Below are 20,982 nucleotides of genomic sequence, written 5' to 3'. Positions count from 1 at the left end.
TTTAGAATAAATCATCCTGATAGCCACTGGCTAGACGGAACAGCATTGAAGGATGACAATGTTCATTTACTCATGAAAGAGATGTTCATAACTCACCCCAGTTGGCTGTTACTGTCTGACCTTTGACTTCTGACATTTGTGAAGGATGACTGTAGCTTTTTATTAGGTTGTTTGCCCACCCAAAACAGATTCTAGCAGTTAACATTCTGTTTCCTTCTAGCTTTATTCTTTGCAAATGGCAAAGGAAAAAAAGCTTCTCTCTTGTTGCGGAGAATGAATGCTGCTTAAAAAAAATCTTCAGGGCTTTTGTCTTTTATTTGTCATCACTCCAATATACAGTGCCCCCTCCATCGTAGCTGAAAATGAAGGACGAGGGTATAGATATTCATCCCCCTTTAGAAAATGTTACTTGTTATGTGAGTGGTTAATGTGATGACTAGTCCTTCAGAACTTTAGCAGGCTATTCTCAAGCAAAGGCTATAAAACTGAGTACAGTGGTGGACAGAGATGCTTGTTCCAAAGAAATTTGGATTCCTTCGAATAGGGAACAAAGATTGGGCCACCTCTAAGTCTCAGCTGCATTCATTGTGGAAAATCAAAAGGAGTCTAGAATGTATTGTGGTTACCACAGCTGTGAATTGTTTAGTAGACCTTGAAGTGGAATCTAAAACCCTGAAACTTTAATTTATCAGTTTCAAAAGCACTCGAGTCTTGCTTTCTGCAAGGGCTGAAAATTGTAGGTAGCCATGTTGGTCCATGGAAAAAGCATGAAAGCAACAGTAGTAGAGCCAATCAAAATATCACAAAATAATGCGCACAAAGTTTGGAGCCTTTTTCTTAGAGCCAATCAAAATATCACAAAATAATGAGCACAAAGTTTGGAGCTCCATAGCTACATGTAAAAATGCAAAAAGAGGTGTGTGTGTGTGGGGGGAGAATACCAGGTGTGTCAAACTTTAAGCACAAAGTTTGGAGCTCCATAGAACACAGCTCCACAAGCTACATGTAAAAAGAGGTGGTGGGGGGGAGAATACCAGGTGTGTCAAACTTAGTTCTGGCTAATGTATCAGGTACAAGGTATGTCTAATGCATCTGGGTGGAAGGATGGAGGAAATAGCCATCACTGACAAACAGTATCATGCTCTATTTTGTCTTTTTACCCTCTGTATATTGGCTTAGCATGTAAAGACTGCTTTTTGTGCTAGCACCTTAGAATATTCAGCTAGGATTCATACCAACACTTTTACTTCTGAATAAAAAAAGAGAGATTTTCAGCTGGCCAGGTGCCAACAAAACATTCCTGTGCTCACAACTTTCCAAGTTCATTTCATGCCTGTTGTTACCTACAAATAAATTTGGATGCTATGCTAAAGGTATTTCTTGAACAGTAATGGCAGTCTTTCTTTTTTTCTCCTATTATCGTAGCTTGTGGTGGTGTTTTCAATGACTCTGTGGGCACAATCAGCAGCCCAACCCATTCCTTTTCTGATTACCATCACAATATGAATTGTTCCTACCATATCACTGTAAGAAGAAACAAGATTGTGGCACTCAAGTACGTAAGCAAAATTTGTTTTCTTTAAATGGTAAGAATGTGGTGGCTGCTGGTTTTAGGTATTTAGTGGCTGCGGTCACACGGAGCATTAGGCACGCTAGAGGGATGGAAGATAGGCAGATTTTCCGGGCGCGATCTCACCGCCACATCTGGGAAGCGTAGAGCTCCCATGGTGAACCCAAGGCTTCCCGCCGAAGATGCGTGGTTAAAAACTAGTACCTTGGAGGTACTAGTTTCCAGTAACCGCGGGGCAAGGGCGGGCATCTGATCGCGTTTCCGGTGGTAGTTCCGGCGCCCGCCCATGCCCCCTTCTATAAAAGGTTTTTTTTCAACTGTCCATGGGATGCGCACAAACACCCAACGGGGCATTCAAACACTTTGGTGTCTGGAAAAAAACACCCGTTTGCCGCGCCGCTTCTTTGCCGTGGCGCAGGATTGTGGTGTGCTCGGCCCCTCCCCCCTACCACAGGACCTCCACGGGACCTCCACAGGACCTCCACGGTACGTCTGCTGGCGCAACCGTGTGTTATTTTGCCCCGGGGCAAACAGCCACGCTCCCCCCCCCCCGCATTTTCCTGCCCATGTGACCCAGGCCAGTTATTGTTAACCTTTTGTTTTGCTGCCAAGTCACAGCTGACTTATGGCAACCCCAAAGGGTTTTCAAGGCAGGAGACATTCAGAAGTAGTTTGCCATTTCCTGCCTCTGTGTAGCAACCCTGGGTGTCCTTGGTGGTCTCCCATCCAAGTGCTAACCAGAGTTGACCCTGCAACCAGGGCCATCCTGGCCAGGTGTAAAACTATAATTCCCAATAATTATGGGGAACATCTTTGCAATGACAATTGAAAAAATGAACCTATGTCTTGGAGCCTGTGTCGTTTGGTCCTGCCCTCTATCCCTTCCATTAATTTTCAATTAGACTAGTTTTGCCCAGGCTTCACAGCTTCTTTCATCTAGAACTACATCTTTCTTTCACATAGAAGATACTGCAATGAAATGCTCGGTATCAACATACTCCATTGACCCTAAGATAATACTGCTAGGGTATTAAAAAGGCTATGTGGGTCCCTCAGATATGGAATTAGTTTTATTGTTCGCTACCGATGGATATAGAAGCAAACTGGGAAAAGGACAGCACCTCCTTCCATAGATGAGTGGTTTAATAAAACCTGGCATGCTGCTTTATGGACATGACTAATATATTATCAGAGAGCCCGAAGGAGCAATTTAAAAAATACAAATAATAAACACTGGACACTGTTTACTAAGTTATGGGATGAGAAAATTAGTGATAAGATTTACCCATTTGCTCTTCATAATTAATTTATTGTAGACTATTCTATTTCTTGTGAATGAATTTTATATATATATATTCCCCTTTTCTCTATGTGTATGTAATTATAAGCAACAATAACAATTATTTGATAAATTAGACGGATACTGCAGGTTTGCGGTCAGAAGAACCTGCCTAAGTGGAACAACACAGCGGTTCTTCTGTAGCACAGCTATGATAAACTCTGGGAGCTCTAGGAGGGCATCAGGGTTGGAGTTGTTCCTAAGTGGCAGCATGATAGGATGAGCGGCACTAGTACCAGTGCCTTGTGGTTGGATCCTCTGAACCACTGCTTCATTGCAGCAGTCCTGGGATTTAAAATATTTCTAGCTGTTTTCAGTGCCTTAGCTCCAATCTAGGACAGGTAATTTACAGCCCAATCCTATTTAAATTTACTCAGTGGGATGTGCTCCTGAGTAAGTGTACATAAGACTGCAACATTAAACTGAAATCCTATGTACACTTATTTTAAGAGTTCAAGTCCCAGTGAATTCAGTACATCATCTAAACTGCTCAGCAAACTCATGTGAAACTCGGCAGTAGTATTTAAAAGGAGAATCCACTTTGATGCTGTGCTGAGTCCAGTGTTTTTGCTTCTCAGCCCAACATTTTAGAAATGAAGTGCGGCTTAAAGGTAAATCACATGGCTTCCATATGTGATGCCTGCTTGTACTCTAGTCTGTTGCTGTTCCTTTTTATAAATGTACGTCTGAAGGGAACAAACAGTGGTGAAATGCATTTTGCAGATTCAACAGCTTCCAGCTCGAGGCCTCTTCATCTTGCTACAAAGACTACGTTGCTGTGTATGACGGCCCAAACACACTTGCTCGACTTCTTGGCAAATTCTGTGGTGCTGTACTTCCTCCCGTAATCAGGAGTTCCACCAACAACTTATTCCTGGTGTTCAAGACTGATTTCATTGAAGCAGCTGGTGGATGGAAAGCCTCGTTCAGAGAAACAATAGGTAAAAGAAATATCAGTCCTGGGAGTTTCCAAACTATTAAATACAAGCCCCCTTTTGGATCATAGCATGAGACATAGAGAAAGCTTCTCAAACACAGAAGGGATAATCAGACATGAGATTACATGCTGCAAAGAACAGAACTATGTATTATATATATTTTCCTAAGATTTTAACTGACACACACAGACAAACATGCAAGTTGTTTTTGGCTCTACCTCTATTTTTTCCTCTGAAAAAGCTCAACTTTCAGTGAGAAAACAGGGGAAAGGGGAAGGGTTGAGGCACCTCTCTCCCTTGTTTCTGTTCCAGTGGCTGCATTTGTTATAAAAAGTCAGTTAAAAGGGTCATATAGAGCAGGGGGATCCTGCATTTCAGTCCTGTGTTACAATTCCAGTGCCTTACCACATATTTCATTGACAGAAACCTAGGCTGCATATCCAAAAATGCTTAGAACAAGTTAATTGCCCCTTAAGCAGACTTGAAGAACCCTTTGAACTCAAATTGAGGTTGATTAAAGAATCCGTATTTATGATTTAGCCACTCAGTCAGACCTTGTCAATTCATAGGGCAGAATTCGATGGCCACATTTTAAGTTGCTTGGCTATACCCTATGTTTCCATAGTACAAGCAAGGGAGTCATATTTTGAAGGCTCCGTTGCACAGAAAATTGGAATGCCAGAGAGCAGACTGAGCCAGAACATTTCTCACTAGTTTTCAACTAGCGGGTTTTTGAAGTTTTTTTCCAACACAACAGAACATTCAAAAATGGCATTCTCCACCCACAGACCTTGTACAACCCGTTGTTCCATTTTAGAATCCTTCTCTGCATATTGAGGCCAGGTGTTGGGGCATATTCTAATCTGTGCTGAATAAAGTGTGTGGACTATATATTGTGTAGTGGGTTTGCCGCATGTACGAAAGACAAAGACTGGCATAGTGCATAGCACGCTTTATTGGTACACACAAGACAAGGGACTAACGGCCGGCTGGCCAACTATATACACCCCTGGGACACACCCCTGGGTCCCGTTGGTGGGTTTGAATCTCCCGCCCCGGTTCCCATTGGCTCCTCCAGTGGAGGGACTAGGAGCCTAGTCCCTATTGTTCTCCCAGAGTCAAGCTCTGGGGTAATCGCTGACCCTAGTGCCGGTCAGCGGACACAACACTATACTACTTCAGATAGCACATGAGGGGATTGTTTGTATGAATGCTTTTTGCATGTCAGAGTAATCTAAACTAAGCTGATTTCCTAGCTGTTCCTAGCTATTTACATGTAATCTGTACTTGGAAGTATTTGCACATAACATCCCACCATATGCCATTCAGTGCAATAACATGCAATACATGCTGTTTCCACATAGTGAAAGCTTTCTGTCTTCTAGGAATTCGTACAATCATTTGAAAGCAAAAAAAAAGGGAAGAAAGAGTGGTTATACAATGAAAACAATTAGGGCTGATCCTTTATCACTTTGAACTAAACTTTTATAAAGTTTGCTCTGCCTGACTTTAGGAATGCTGACTCTTTTCTAGCCTTCTTGTAATATTGCATTATCATTGATGAAATTGGTAATAAGTATTTAAAAACCCAACACATTCCCTCCCGTCTTATTCCCCTGTTAATTCAGTATTTGGGGAAGAAGTGATTCATCTAGATTTTCAAAGTGTGTACTTCAGACATTTTGCCATAAAGCAGCCTCTGTGTTATAGCAGAAGCATTCTGCTATGCTGAGTCATTACACCCACCACCCTGGCCAGTAGCTGCTTTTCATTTGTTACAGTCTGAAAAGAATACAAGAATAGGAAGCGTATTTGGGCACTTTTGTTTTTAACCAAACCCCATCAGAGCTCAGAAGTTAGGCAGGATTGGCACTTGGATTGGAGACTGCCCAGGAAGACTGGGGCTGCTACGCAGAAGAAAGCAATGGCAAACCACCTCTTTTTCCTTGAAAACCCCGTGCGGGGTGGGTGGGGGGTGGGACTGTATGAGGTTGCTATGAGTCAGTTCCCACTTGATGGCACACTTCCCCTTTTATACATTTATATATTCACAGTTCTTTGCTTCAGTAATTTCTGTGAACTTCTTTTAAGTTTGGTAAATTTTGCAAATGCAAAATACAATCCCACTATTATCTTAATTAAATGTGTGATGTGTACTTTAGCTAATGTTCTTTCATTCCCTGCTAGTTATTAGATGTCTGTATAAGGGATTCCCCCTTTCTGGACTGTATAGGAATCCAGTATCCCAGGTATCAAGGGCAATTCTTAGTACTGGCACCACATTTACTAGGTCTATCTGCTATTGAGCTTCAAAGATTGAAACAGTAAAATAAAACAGGATAAAATTCTCTGTGTTCAGTTTATAGGGGACCAAGCCCCCAGGTCCCATTGTTTGCAATTCCAGCAGTTCCTTGTTTGACACCTCTGGGTAGTTCTAGGAACTGCCAGGAACTCTATGGTAAGAACGTCTTTTAAGTAGACAAGGCCTTATTTTTCTTTTTAATGTTTCTCCCAGGATGCTGCCCCTCCCTCAACCTGCAAATTTATACAGTTTTTCAGGTAGTTTACTTGCACTGTAATAAAAAGAATCTTTTGTATGGAATTTAAAAGACCTATACCGGGTGGATATGGCCACAAAATAGCAAACAATAGAACCATTACAAGGAGACCCAGCTGAAGTAATAATTCAAGAAGCTTTGTGCCACTTCTTTAAGAGCTAGGAAGAAAATTTCTATATAAATCTTTGGCAGATAAAGAGGCAGAACCTCCAAGTCTGTTTAAAATTAGTCCATAGCAAAACTCCATCTTCTCTATCCAGCGTAAAACCCTAGAAGGTTTTGTATTAGCACAGCACCCACATGCCAAACCTGAACCACAGATCTTCATTAATGTACAATGAGTACACTATTCTGTAACTATATTAGTGAAGCAAGATTAGGTAATGTGATTATAGTGTTCTGCTTAATATTGTTGGTGACCCTAATTAACTCTTGGTAGGAGGTGAACAGACATAGTAAAACTCATTAGGAGTAATCTAAACATTGCTTGTTTTTTTCTCTTTAGAAGTCTGGCCATTTTCATTTCTGGTGATGGGTTTCTCATGGATGATGGCAAAATTAGGGTCATCTTTCCTTCTTCTTTGTGAATTTTACTGACAGATTAATATTTTGTTGGCCTGAAAGGAAATCAGATCTCATTTCTAATTAAAACATCTTCTTAGAGTTAGGGATAGAGTATCTACAGATCATTAAGCTTGTTCCACAGAATATTATTTGCCATGGAATAGGAATCCAATATTTGTCAGACTCACCCATGATTCATCTTCATGCTTTTTTAAAAAAAGTGAAATGAAAGCTGTGGGTTGGGGGCTGTGAATCTAATCACAGTCCATATTACTGGCAAAGGGGGTGGTTAACTCTTTCTCTGTAGCAGTTTTGCAATCACAATTGTTCTTCCCTGTGCCATTTTCCTGTCTGCAGAGGCAATAATACAGGAATCCACAGGGATCTCTGTATTTTGTTTTTATAGATGGGGGAGAAATTGGGGGTAGGAAGAGTGTGTAGCCTGCAAGGAAATGGTTAATTACCTTACCTAGAAAAGTAGGCTGCAGGGAAAGGGTTAATTACCTTACCCCACACACACACACACACACAGTGCCTCTGCAGTAATCAAATTCACAGTCACTAAAATATCAATTGGGAGACTGATCAAGTTTATCTTTGGGGGCAAAAACTACTCTATCTTTGATTCTGTGTTGTGAAAGTTATTTTTTTTTTAACCAAAACTACAACAGGATATACTCCACTGTTAGTTATGGTGTGACTCCAGAATTATGTTAGTAAGGAAGGGATCTGTTATTGAGGAGAATTCTGGACTGGGATGTATCTGTTGGAGAGACATACTAGTGATCTAACACTGACAGCAGACTGAAATTGTGGTATATAATGGGCAAGAAAAAACTGAAGATCCCAGTACATGGTAGACTTAATCTAAGGCTCTTTCAGAGTAGGTGCTTTTTTGCATTTTCATTTTCCTTGCTTGTGTGTTCCTGTTGCTTGGGGGGGGGGGTGGATCTGTTCTGCATGTGTTTTGCTCCCTCTAGTGGTTGATTCGATATTACATTGCTTTATGCCCAGCATAAAAACTTGCAATTTAAATTTGCAGAGGGATGTGCTAGAGGTAAAGGTTCCCTTGCTCAAAAGCCAGTCGAATCCGACTCTAGGGTTGCGGTGCTCATCTCCGTTTCAAAGCTGAAGAGCCAGTGCTGTCCAAAGACGTTTCCGTGGTCATGTGGCCGTAAACCGGTATAAAAACCTGTAGTTTAAATCTGCATGGAGATATGCCATAAACTGGTATAGTATGTAATATTGAATCAATCACTAGAGGGAGCAAAACACATCCAGGACAAGGAAACACCCACCCCTAGCAACAGGAACACACAAGTGAGGAAAATACAAATGTGGAAAAGCCCTAAGTCTCCTTGAATGCAAGCGACTTAATGTGCATAAGACCTTTTGACAATGTCTAAAAGTATTTGTGTTTGCCTAGTTGCTCTTTTATACTCTTATTATTCACAGTCATAATAATAAACCATCATCACTGATCTATATACCAACATTCCTCCCTCACTTATTTCTTCAGAGTTTTATCTTTAGACTTTTTGCCCTGGATACCCATTTTGCCAATGGTGTTATTTTTTTCTAATTTCACATGGGGTAGTGAAAAATATCCAAATTATATTCTGTAATATTAGAGGATTAGAATCAGAAACTATGTAGGGTAGGTTTCACAGAACTCCAGAAGAATACTTGTTCAGATAAGAAATAAAATGAGCTTGTGTGGTTACATATGATTTCCCACCAGGCACTACTTTCTCTGTAGTAATTTCATGGCAAAAGACATAACTCTGTGGTTATAAAGGTAAAGGAAAAGGTTCCCTTGCCCAACATTCCTCCCTCACTTATTTCTTCAGAGTTTTATCTTTAGACTTTTTGCCCTGGATACCCATTTTGCCAATGGTGTTATTTTTTTCTAATTTCACATGGGGTAGTGAAAGATATCCCAATTATATTCTGTAATATTAGAGGATTAGAATCAGAAACTATGTAGGGTAGGTTTCACAGAACTCCAGAAGAATACTTGTTCAGCTAAGAAATAAAATGAGCTTGTTTGGTTACATATGATTTCCTACCAGGCACTACTTTCTCTGTAGTAATTTTGTGGCAAAAGAAATAACTTTGTGGTTATAGGGGACACAAAACTAATATACCTATTTGCATGAGTTTGTTGTGTGAAATAGGATTTTCTCATAGTTTGTGGACCCCAGTCAGTATAATATTAATGACTCAAGAGCGTAAGGCAAATCCCTCTTTGTATCTCCTCCTCACCAACTATTTTTCCCCCTGTCAACACAGCCTTGCATACAACATTACATATACAGTGCTAATCTGCAGCCTCAAATAAAGTGTGGTTAACGCTATCGTTATGCTCTTCATACTAACTTTGAGGAGGTGATTACAATCATAAAACATTTTTAATTAACCCCTCATGCTTAACCGGTTATGTGAAACAGCTTCTAGTTTTCTGAGCTCTGCAAATTTTAATAAAGCCCAGCAAAAGTGTGATAGAACATAGGTTGCGATCAGACATGCTGTTTGATCTTGTGTTGTCGCTGTACCCTTCCGGATTTAAAATGCACGTCCAGACAGCAACATCTGCCTTCCATTCCCCAGTTGTGGACACACCATTCTGACCTGTCTTTGAGCTAGAGTTATTTGGCACTGGGGAAAGTCCAGTCTTTCCTGATGCATGCAGTTTCACCCCACATTTCTGGATGTCTGATCAATCCATCACCCTCTCAAGCCGCTTGGAATGTCTGAACATTCCCTTCTGATTTGGGGCTTCTTCTTTTTTTGAGGCAGTAAGCGAGAGATACATAACTGCATATTCTCACTTCTCTCTCTCTTTCTCTCTCTCACCCACAGGATCTTCTCATAACTGTATTTTCTTCAAAATACTTCAAAAGAAAGACACCTGGTGTACTTTTTTCTGTGCTTTCTGGGGTAGGGAAGGAGTTAATGAAAAGATGATTATTTTCAAAGAGGAAGGGAGAGAGGGGACAGTCTGAGAATTATGCCTCCAATGTGGAGTCTTGTGAGCAAAAATTCTACATTGTGAGCTGTTGGCATTAAAGTTGTGAGTGAGCGATTTGGCTGCTGCATCAATTAGTTTGCTCTGGAGCCATCCTTCCTGAGCTGAGACAAAAATGTGTGCGCCGGAGGCTAAAAAACTGTGAGCTAGCTCACACTAACTCAGTTTAGAGGGAACACTGCCTGTGACTCCAGCTTTGCTCCAAGCAGCACACATGGCACAGGACGAGGCTTCTCTATTCTCTCTCCCCCCCACCCCCGGCTTTGAAACCCTTTGAAACACTGAATTTATTAAAAAACAGTTTCAAAAACACTTCCTTCACATTGAACTACATATCCCTGCAGCCCCCTCCAGCAATCCCATTGGCCACCAGCTGCCACCATTCTGCCAGGAGTTTGAAGCACTGCCTCCCATAAGTGGTTATGCACATGCTCAAAAGACAAATGGTTAAAAAAATGGCCCAACCGCCCCACTTCATGGCTGCTGTGTCTGATCAATCAACCATGGGGTGAAAGCACATTGAAGTGGGTTAAGGGGGGAGGTCTGACCAAAACTCTCTGTTACAAAAAAACCCACCCTGGATCAATTAGAAATGGGCCGACATGGGATCAAACTGCATGTCTGACTGCAGCCATAGACTGGTACCATACTGTCACTGGTTTGCTGCTGTTTCCCCTTGTCATCGGCTGAAATGCTATGATTATCATGGAATGTTCAGAAATGTTCCGTTTACATTAATCAAGTGTTTACACATTGTAGAATGTCTATAATAAAAGTAGAGGATTTGTAGCAACACTTTGCAGAGAACCTATAGATAGAAGGAGCTGTTTGTTGCTAGCTGAAAGAACGGACAGGCAACACATTTTGGGAGACAAGAGAAGTGTGCCTGGAAGTCAAAGGGACTGGCCCTTAGCATGGCAGGAGTGCTCTGGCTCAAGCTCATACAAGAATCTGAACTATAAGGTAGTTGCAGTACTCAGGACCCCTATTTGGCCAAAACCCAAATCTTTATTTGTTTATTTTGTTCTACTTATATCCCACCCTCCCCACATTTGTAAGCTCAGGGTGGATGCCAACATACATACATATATCTGCAATTTATGCAGGTTTACAATTTAAAACATCTTACAATAATCAGTTAAAATCTATAAAATCGTCAGTCTAATTCCATAAAATCATCAACATTTAAACAACAACATGCCTCAATGGCATAGGGTTGCCAAGTGCTTTTTGAGCCGCAGCGGGGGACTCCCGGTTGGTGGCTGGAGTGCGCGCGCACCACACGCACGTCACCCGGAAGTGACGTGATGCCGCCGGGCACACTGGGGGGCAGAACTGTAGTAAGTCCTGCAGGGCCCTGATCTCGTATGGTAGCTCATTCCACCAGGCAGGGGCCGGGACTGAAAAAGTCGGACATCCCTTGGGCCAGGGACTACCAGGAGATGTTGACTGGCAGAATGCAATGTTCTTCGGGGCTCATATGGGGAGAGGCGCTCTTTATCAAAGTTGAAATCCATCTCAGTATTTTTTTTACTGCTATAGTGTTCAGCAGCAAAGAAAACACAAGAAAAGAACTGCTGATATATGAAATTCTACATTTGACTTCTGCGAATTGGCCGGTTTCCTTACCAGCAATCTGTTTACAATTAACTGTGTTTTCAGTTACCTCCAGTGGGTCTGAGCATCATTCATGGTTTGAATTCAGAAAAACCTCAGCCTTAAAATATAACTATTTCATAGTTCATCCCTTCATTATTGCTGGTGCCACTCCAGCTATTGCTATGGCTGCTATTCTATTAATGTAGCTTTAACAAATATCAATTTTCTGCTTGGAGCCAGAACCATCTTTGCTCTCAAATTGCTACCACAGCATATAAAAGCTATACCCGAGCCAACATCAGTTAGTGTTCAATACTTGGCCTCAAGCCTGTTTCCATCACTTCCAAGGTGGATATAAGTCAGCAGTGAGATACTCTTGCAAGAAAGGCAAATTGTGTTAGATTTGCCATAACAGAAACATTATGTGCAAGGCATGGGGGTGGTGTGCTTTTTAGCACTATGATTGGCACTGCTGGTGGCTCAAAATGAGCTTCCAGCCCTGTTTTGGCTACCACATTGTACTAAGAAGGTAAGCAGGCTGGAGAAGACTCAGAAGAGAGAAATCAAGTTGTCAAAGAGATGGAAAATGCGACAGGCAAAAGAAGACCGTGGGCCAATTCTAGCACAGTGTTTGTAGAAACAGGAGGACCATTGTCTTAAGAACCGTCCCTGGTGTCCCTTTGTAGCAGAGACGTCTAGCTCAGTGGGAGGGCATCCGCTCTGTGTGCAGAAGGCACCTCCAGCTTATAAAAGGATCAGATAGTTGATGTTGTGAAAGACCTCTGTCTAAGACTCCAGAGAGGTGCTGGTGGTGAACATAAGAACATAAGAGACGCCAATGTTGGATCAGGCCAAAGGCCCATCCAGTCCAACACTCTGTGTCACACAGTGGCCAGAAATACCAGTGCCATCAGGAGGTCCAGCAGTGGGGCCAGGACATTAGAAGCCCTCCCACTGTTGACCCCCCCCCCAAGCACCAAGAAGACAGAGCATCACTTGCCCCAGAGCCCCTAGCTATACCTTGTGGCTAATAGCCACTGATGGACCTCTGCTCCATATGCTTATCTAATTCCCTTTTGAAGCCGTCCATGCTTGTAGCACCCACCACTTCCTGTGGCAGTGAATTCCATGTGTTAATCACTCTTTGGGTGAAGAAGTACTTCCTTTTATCCGTTCTAACCCGACCGCTCTGCAGTTTCATGGAGTGCCCACGAGTTCTTGTATTGTGAGAAAGGGAGAAAAGTACCTCTTTCTTTACCTGTTCTTTCCCATGCATAATCTTATAAACCTCGATCATGTCACCCCTTAGTCGTCTTTTCTCCAAGCTAAAGAGCCCTAAGCGCTTTAACCTTTCCTCATAGGGAAAGTGTTCCAACCCTTTTATCATTCGAGTTGCCCTTTTCTGCACTTTTTCCAAAGCTATAATATCCTTTTTAAGGTGTGGTGCCCAGAACTGCACACAGTATTCCAAATGAGGTTGCACCATTGATTTATATACGGGCATTATGATATTGGCTGATCTGTTTTCAATACCCTTCCTAATAATCCCCAGCATAGCATTGGCCTTCTTTATTGCAGTCACACACTGTCTCGACATTTTCAGTGAGTTATCTACTAAGTAGGTGGTCAAAGTAGATGATACTGACCTTGATAAACCAATACTCTGTGCCATGTGCTCTTGTGCCTGTAGGATTTGGGCTCACGATTGGTTGCAGGGAGGACTGCCAACCTCCTGGGGCAGAATGGAGATTTCCCAGAAGTCATTTATTTATATGGTGTCTTTCTGTTCAAAAGAACATCCGAGACAGCTAACAAATATTAAATCCTATTATAATAAACAATATTAAATCCTATTATGATAATCAAATAATGATTAGCTAACAAAGTCTCCTGAGGCTGAAGGCAGTATCTCCAGGTGGTAGCTCCTTTTAAAGGCATGAGCAGTCAAGGGGTGAGGCTGCACAGGTTGAAAAGCTTGGCCTAGAGGGCACAGTCTTCCCAAGCAAAATAATTGTAACTAGAGTTGCCAGGTCGCCCCTGGCCACTGGCAGGGGATGGGGTGTGTGTGTAGGATTGCCAGATCCAGGTTGGGAAACTCCTGGAGACTTGGGGATGGAGCCTGGGGAAAACAGGGACCTCAATATTTATTATTTATTTATTATTATTATGGGTTACAGTGCCATGGAGTCCACCCTCCAAAGCATCCATTTTCTCCAGGAGAATTGATCTCTTTAATCTGGAGATGAGCTGTAATTCCGGGGGATTCTGTGTCCCATCTGGAAGCTGGCATCCCTAATTATAACTGATCTCCTGGCTACAGAGACCAGTTCCTATTGAGAAAATGGCTACTTCAGAGGTGGACTCTATGGCATTATACCTCGCTGAGGCCCCTCTCCTCCCCCAAACCCCACCCACCCCAGGCTTCACCCACAAATCTCCAGGAATTTCCTAATCCAAAATTGGCAACCTTGGTTGAAGGAAAGGGCAAGAGATGGTAAACCCCCCCCACCACCACCACAGATTTCACTGGAATGTTTCTACTTGATATATGGAAATTAGGGAGTTGTAACATCCTAACAAATTAGCAGACAGAGTTCTGTGTGTATGTGAGAAACAGTAATTACAAATTGCCAGGCCTGGAATCAACATTCTAGAGGCGACCCGCCTGCATTAACTGCTTACTGTTCATCATGTTGTTTACTCTTTTGGTTCTACAGTTGGGCTACCTTGGGCCTGGTCAAGTGTGCCCATCGTTGATCCCCAACCTCATTTGGGCCTCTGTCTTGTCAGGCTGTTCTGCCCCCTCCCCTCTCTCCCTAAGCAAAGCTGAGAGGGTTTATAAATTTTATAAATTTTATCTTTACTGATAATTCAGCCCAAAATACCAAAAGTGGAAAGAAAGTGGTGATGATGGTTATGGTGCAGGTACAGTCACATACAAACACTTCTATGATAAAACAAGGAAGCGTGTGTTATTAAGACAGCCAGTTTGGTGTAGTGGTTAAGTGCATGGACTCTAATCTGGAGAACCAGGTTTCATTCCCCACTCCTTCACATGAAGCCAGCTGGGTGACCATGGGTCAGTCACAGTTCTCTCAGAGCTCTCTCAGCCCCACCTACCTCACAGGGTGTCTGTTGTGGGGAGAGGAAGGGAATGTAATTGTAAACCCCTCTGAGACTCCAAGTGAAGGGCGGGGTATAAATCCAACTCTTCTTCTGATATGTTAATTTGCATATTGTGCACATTTCTAATTATGTTTATAAAAACATTGCTATATTACTGATCAGTTGTTTTGTATCTTTTCCTCTTAACTACTGCAAAAAAAGTTGGGGAAGAGTACACAAGTATTTACCCCAGTGAGGGAGAAGATCCCCTGCTCCCCAGTCAGAACAGTGGCAGGAGAAGAATAAAAAAACCTACAGCATTGTGTGTGATACTACCTCACTTCCAATAAAAAATCACCAGGGTTTCCCCACAGAATTTAAAATGATTCCTAAAACTACCTGTGCCATGTCTGGTTCCTTTACCAGAAGTCATGTGGCTCTGCAGCTGGCATCAGTACCCCCGCCCATATCCCTGCTCACCAGGGGTCATTTCGTAGAAAAAGAGGTGCAGGAACTCATTAGCATAACTCATTAGCATAACTTATTTGCATGTGCCACACCCCCTGACATCACCAGAAATGTGTCAGAAGGCAACACCCACAGCTCAGGCTCCACTGGACTGTTTTAGATTGCTAGCTATTTGGGGGGGGGGGGAACGTGCAGATCTGTCCTCGCAGAGAAGGGAGAGCTTGTACCTAAATAAAACTTGGTCTTAACGATGCCACTGGACTGTTTTGGACCGGGGGGCTGGGGGGAGCTCTGCAACTTACCTGGCTGCTTCTTGCTCTGACTGAGGGCTGCTGGGACCAGGGGGTGGGGCTTGTTGCATGTGCCTGCCCCCTGGGCTCTTTACTGCCAGAGCTCTGCTCCTGTGCACTCCTTCAGGAAATGACCCCTGCTGCTAGGGTTGTCAAATGGGCCCGGGGGGCGGGGAATCCCCCGCTTCAGAGGCCCAATTTCCGCCGGGGCAGAATTGGGCCCCGGGGGGAACCCCACCCCCGAAGCTGGGTCACCAGAGGTGACGCAGCCACGTTGCTGACGTTGGGGGCGTGGCTGAGCTCGTCAGGGGGAAAACCATATGGTTTTTCCCCCAACGAGCTCGGCCACGCCCCCAACGTCAGCAACGTCGCATGTCACTTCTGGTGACGTGCTGCTGGCGCGCATGTCCAGCTACGACTCCCGGACTGTGGCGAGGCTCCCCCGCTGCAAGGGGTAAGTCCAGTCGGCAACCCTACCTGCTGCTCACACTAGATACGTAGTTGTCAGTATTCACATTAAGGGAAGAGCTACTAAGACAGGAGTACGGGTTTCAAGAGCATAGGGTTGTCAGGTTTCCCATGGCTACCAGTGGGAGATGGGGGGTAGGGTTGCCAGATCCAGGTTTGGAAACTCCTGGAGATTTGGGGATGGAGCCTGGGGAGGACAAGGACCTCAGTGGGGTACAAAGCCATAGAGGTCACCCTCCAAAGCATCCATTTTCTCCAAGGGGAACTGATCTCTGTAGTCTGGAGATGAACTTTAATTCCAGGGGATCCCCAGGTCCCACATGGAGGCTGGCACTTCTAGTATCCCAACATGGTTTGCTCATATCATATGAAAGCTGACAGAATAATTATCAAGGTGTTCCTGTCCACTATAGATGGAAGGACAGATTACTTTGTCCCTACAGATCAGAGGAGGGCTCTAGGATATCATTATGCCATAATCCTCTTTGTGAAGAAAAACCAGGAAATCAGATATAAACATCACAGAAATAAGGCAGTCTCTCCAATAGGCTCCAACAGTATTTTTCTCATTCAAGAGAATGAAACCTTAGAATGATACTGATTCAGAAAGACATGAATGACGTAAATAGAACAGACTTCCAAAGCAGTGAGTGGGTGACTTTATCCATTTTTATTTTCAAGTCTGATTCACTATGCCGAATCCTGCTTATGTAAATAAGGCTTTCACCCAGCCTTTCATGAATAAAATTATCTTGCCCCATTTCAAGCCTGGTTTTGAAACAGAAATTGCCTTGTTTGTTCTGCTAGGCTGCAGGTAGGAAGTGTGATCCAGATTCTTCTGAATTTCTCAACAGCTTTTGATACCATTGACCATGGTATCCTTCTGGAAGGGTTGGAAGGAGTTCACTTCACTGGTTCCATTCCTATTTTACTGACTAGTACGAACATGAAGTTGAGCCAACTTCAGAGGACGGCAGAAGACCGGAAGGCCTGGAGAGAGCTCGTCCATGGGGTCGCGAAGAGTCGGACTCGACTGTGCGACTGAACAACAACAACAACCATATGGTGGTGCAGGCGCATAGTGGCTCATAGTGGCTCAGACTCATTATGTTATAGGGTTCCCCAAGGCCCTGTTTTGTCCCTCATGCTATTCAACGTCTACTTGAAACCACTGGATATTTAATACAAGTGCAAACAGTATGCTAATGTTGACAGTAAGCGTGATGATTATTTCTCCTTCTTGGCATTATCAGGTGATGCTATGGATGTTATAAACAAGTTGCCTGGAGGTGGTGATGGGTTGAATAATGGCCCAAAGCTCAGTCTAGACTAGACACAGGTGCTGTTGGTCAACCCTGTACCAAATCAGTGATTGAGGAGAAAGACTGTTCTGCATGGGATTGTAACTCTTCTTGAAAGAACAGGTTCACAGTTGGAGGTTCTAATAGACCCATGTTTACATGGGGAGGCCCAGGTCTCCGTTTGGCATGTCTCAACAGTCTCAATTGGTATTCCAGTTCCAGTCCATAGTTATGCATGCTCGAATCACATCCAAGCTAGACAGTTACAGTGTGCTCTGTGCCGGACATCTTTGAAGATCGTTTGGAAATTTCAAGATCACTTTCTGGTATGAATTACAGAGCATATATTTCACATGTGCTGAAAGATTATGTTATGTCACTTCCAAGTTCAATTGAAAGTTCTTATTAGGACCTGTAAAACCTTACATAGGATGTGATCAACCACTTTTTTTAATGAACCTGCCTAATTACTGCAGGCATCATCTGAAGCTCATAGGTTATTTGTCTCACTTATCTGAAATCAGATGGGTGGTCATGCAAAGGGGAGCTTTTTCTGTGGTGGCACCTTGGTTACAGAATGCTGTCTCTACAGGCGTTTGACAGTCATCAAATGTGCCCATCGGCACCATGTTGGGGAACTCTGCTGTAAGTGGAAAAGGCAGGGTATAAATTATTAAAATAAATAAATAAAACTCCTATGCTTACTTCCTAGTGCTCTTTGTCTAATGGTAATTTGGCCCCATGCAGATGACAGAAGCTGCAAAATAAAGATACCTGAGAAAGTCCCTGAGTATACAGAGAACTTGTAAATTAACTCCCCCCCCCCAAAAAAAAAAATCCCAAAATGTTCTGATGAGAACTGAAAATGCTCCAGTATAGACAGAATGTTGATAGCAGCTGGGAGTCATTTAAAGGAAATGAGTAGGGAAAAATCAGCCTACTCAAATAGAGGGAAACTGGCGTGAATGGGATTTGGGGGACTTTCCAAATTGTTCCTCCCTCCTACAATTCCTTGTAGGCCCTCAGTTTGCTATATTTCAGTTTCATTCATGTAGTAATTATATATTCCTTTAGAGTCTCTGTAGTTTAACAGAGGGGGGGGCACCTTTTTTATATAATGAAATTTTCCTTGCTCCAGTTCAAAGGCTCTGGAAACTTTGTACCCCTCATTCAAAGTGGTTTGCTTATTATAGTCTTGTAGGACTCTGGTGCCTGAAGCACAAGATTGTTGATTTTATAATTAGGCCACAGAGCAATTTGTGTAACAATTGAGCTCTACCTTAAAAACATACCAGGTTTATGAATCAGATTATAAGTACAGGAAAGCATTCATTAAAGCATACTTTATTCATTAAAGGATATTTTACAACTGACAATGCTATGAGGCCGCTACAACAGGATTCCATATAACGAACATGTCTATTGAGGATTTAGGCCATGTGGCTTTCCACGGGCAAAGATTTGCAGTAGAATGTGAACGATATCTTGGGAATATTTTATCATGATACCCAGGGAGAGCAGACAATAATACACTCATTGTACTACTTGCCAATAAAAGTAAACGGATAATGTCACAACTGGCAAAGTTTATTGCAAGAGTGATAAAGCTTTCGTCAAAACCATCTACTGTTAGTGTGTCTGATGGATAAGATTATGTATTACGATTACTGATTGATTGATTTGTTGGTCAATTTTAAACGGTTAACTTGATTTTAACAATTGCTATAAATTTTAAATGGATGCTAAGAATTTTTAATTGGTATTGTGGTTACTGTATTCTATTTCTTCTTGATGCAGTTCTTGGTGTTGTTTGCTAAGGCCATGAGCTAATGCAATAAGGATAATGAGGATGGTGATGATTATGATGATTTTATAATTAGGCCACAGAGCAATTTGTGTAATAGTTGAACTCTACCTTAAAAATATACCAGGTTTATCAAAGGCGTCAGAAGCCAGTCAAATGTTCCTCTATCTAGATGTAGTTCTGAAACTATCTCCATGGTGCTTCATCTCAGCTGCTTGCTCTCTCCTTACCCCCCACCCCACCACTTTTATTTTAAATATACTACTTTTGGAAAACAGGGTTGGATCCTGTAGACTCCCTGTGGAATCTTTCAGCAGTCCCTTCTGACCATGGGAATTCTCCCTCCCCTTTCTGCTCAGTAAGTGTAACTCTGTTGATGTGGAATAGGAAGTTTCACCTCTTCCTGACTGCAGCCCCCAACCCCCCAACCCCTGTGGCTTTTAGTCTGTGTGGAATCAGAAGGGACTGCTGAAGTGAGAAGAATGTGACAGCTTCCAGGCTGTAACTGAAAATTTATAATAGACCTACACTTCCTATAAGAATTAATGGAGACCCTGATACTACAAGCACTTAAGTCAGGATTTCATCTTCAGCGGTCAGGCTAGGGGGAGAGAGATGTCATGCTGCCCAGAAACTGTTCTACCTTCTGATGGTAGTTTCTACCACTACCACTGGTGTTTCTGGGTGCTAGAACGTAACAGGAGGCCAATCACAGGGTAAGGGTTATATAATAAAAATCCCTGGATTCACCAAGGACCAGGAGGCGATGTTCTCCGTCACTGTTTTCCAGAGTTCCCACTGGGGGGTGTTATACTTTCTTGGGGTCTGTGGTGGGTTCGCTCTACTCTGAGGAGGTTCTATCAGATTTGTATTCAAAGAGCTTCAGGCCCTAGTCTTATTATTTTCCAAATGCATGCTGATTTTTAAAAATTCCTTGGTTAATTTGTTTGAACATTGAAATCTGTCTCTGTACAAACACACAAGCAAAGAGGAATCTAATTAGTTCTGTGTCCCAAATGCAGCTTTGTGTTTATGTGTTTTGAGAAAGGGAACCTCCTCAGTACATAGCAAACTGCTTTTGACATGGAAAGGATGGCCAAAAAGCACTTTGAGGTGTACTGTAGAGATGTACTACTTGAAGGAGAGAGTCAAAATTCCATCAGGGTATCCCCAAACCCTTCAGTGCACCTAAAATAGCTCTTTGAATTCTGAGGGAGCATGGAGATTGTAGAGCAGTTAACTTTTCCAAAATTATTCAGTGAGTAGGCTTGCCAAGTCCCCCCGGGGGGCGGGGAAAACCCCGCCCCAGAGGCCCGTTCCCCACCCCCAAAGCACGCGATGTGCACGTCACCCAGACAGTGACGCGACCACGCCGGGCACGCTGGGGGCGGGGCCACGGTCATCCGAGGGAAAACTCTATGGTTTTCCCTCAGATGGTCACTTCGGACTTGGCAACCCTATCAGTGAGGCATGCAGACACTGAAATCAATCCTCACTGTGCTTGGTAATTATGATAAAGTATTTCAAATAATGTGAAACAACATTTATTTAGTTTCCTGTGTGAATATGTAGCTGTGCTTTAGTTTCAGTTCTGAAAAATTATGCAATGGCTTTCTAGAGAGAACTGGATAGAATTGGTCTAAAAATTAAAGGCACAGCTCCCCCTATTGTCTAAATCTCCTTCCAGATAGATCAAGATGGGTAGCCGTGTTTGTCTGTAGCAGCAGAAAAAAGTAAGAGTTCAGGAGCACCTTAAAGACTAACAAAATTTGTGGTAAGGTATGAACTTTCGTGAGTCACTGCTTACTTCTTCAGATACCACAAATTCTGATAGTCTGTAAGGTGTTACTGGACTCTTACTCTTTTCTAAATCTCCTTCTGTGTTACATAATCAATATGTTTAAAACTGTAACTTGCTTTCTATCTAATTTGAATGAACCCCACTATCAG

General features: G+C 42.8%; 1 protein-coding gene across 1 annotated transcript in view; it reads left to right on the top strand.

Moving 5' to 3' along the window:
* Positions 1 to 20,982, top strand: part of CUBN (cubilin) — a 227,622-nt gene that overhangs the window by 186,406 nt on the left and 20,234 nt on the right. The window contains exons 59-60 of the mRNA XM_015423746.1: positions 1,426 to 1,555; positions 3,633 to 3,850. Of these exons, the coding sequence (XP_015279232.1) occupies positions 1,426 to 1,555; positions 3,633 to 3,850 (348 nt within the window). The remainder of the gene's footprint in view (positions 1 to 1,425; positions 1,556 to 3,632; positions 3,851 to 20,982) is intronic.

Source organism: Gekko japonicus, unplaced genomic scaffold (assembly GCF_001447785.1).
Source record: "Gekko japonicus isolate JY-2015 unplaced genomic scaffold, Gekko_japonicus_V1.1 scaffold94, whole genome shotgun sequence".
NCBI classification, from domain to species: domain Eukaryota; kingdom Metazoa; phylum Chordata; class Lepidosauria; order Squamata; family Gekkonidae; genus Gekko; species Gekko japonicus.
This window is presented reverse-complemented; position numbering and strand designations above follow the sequence as displayed.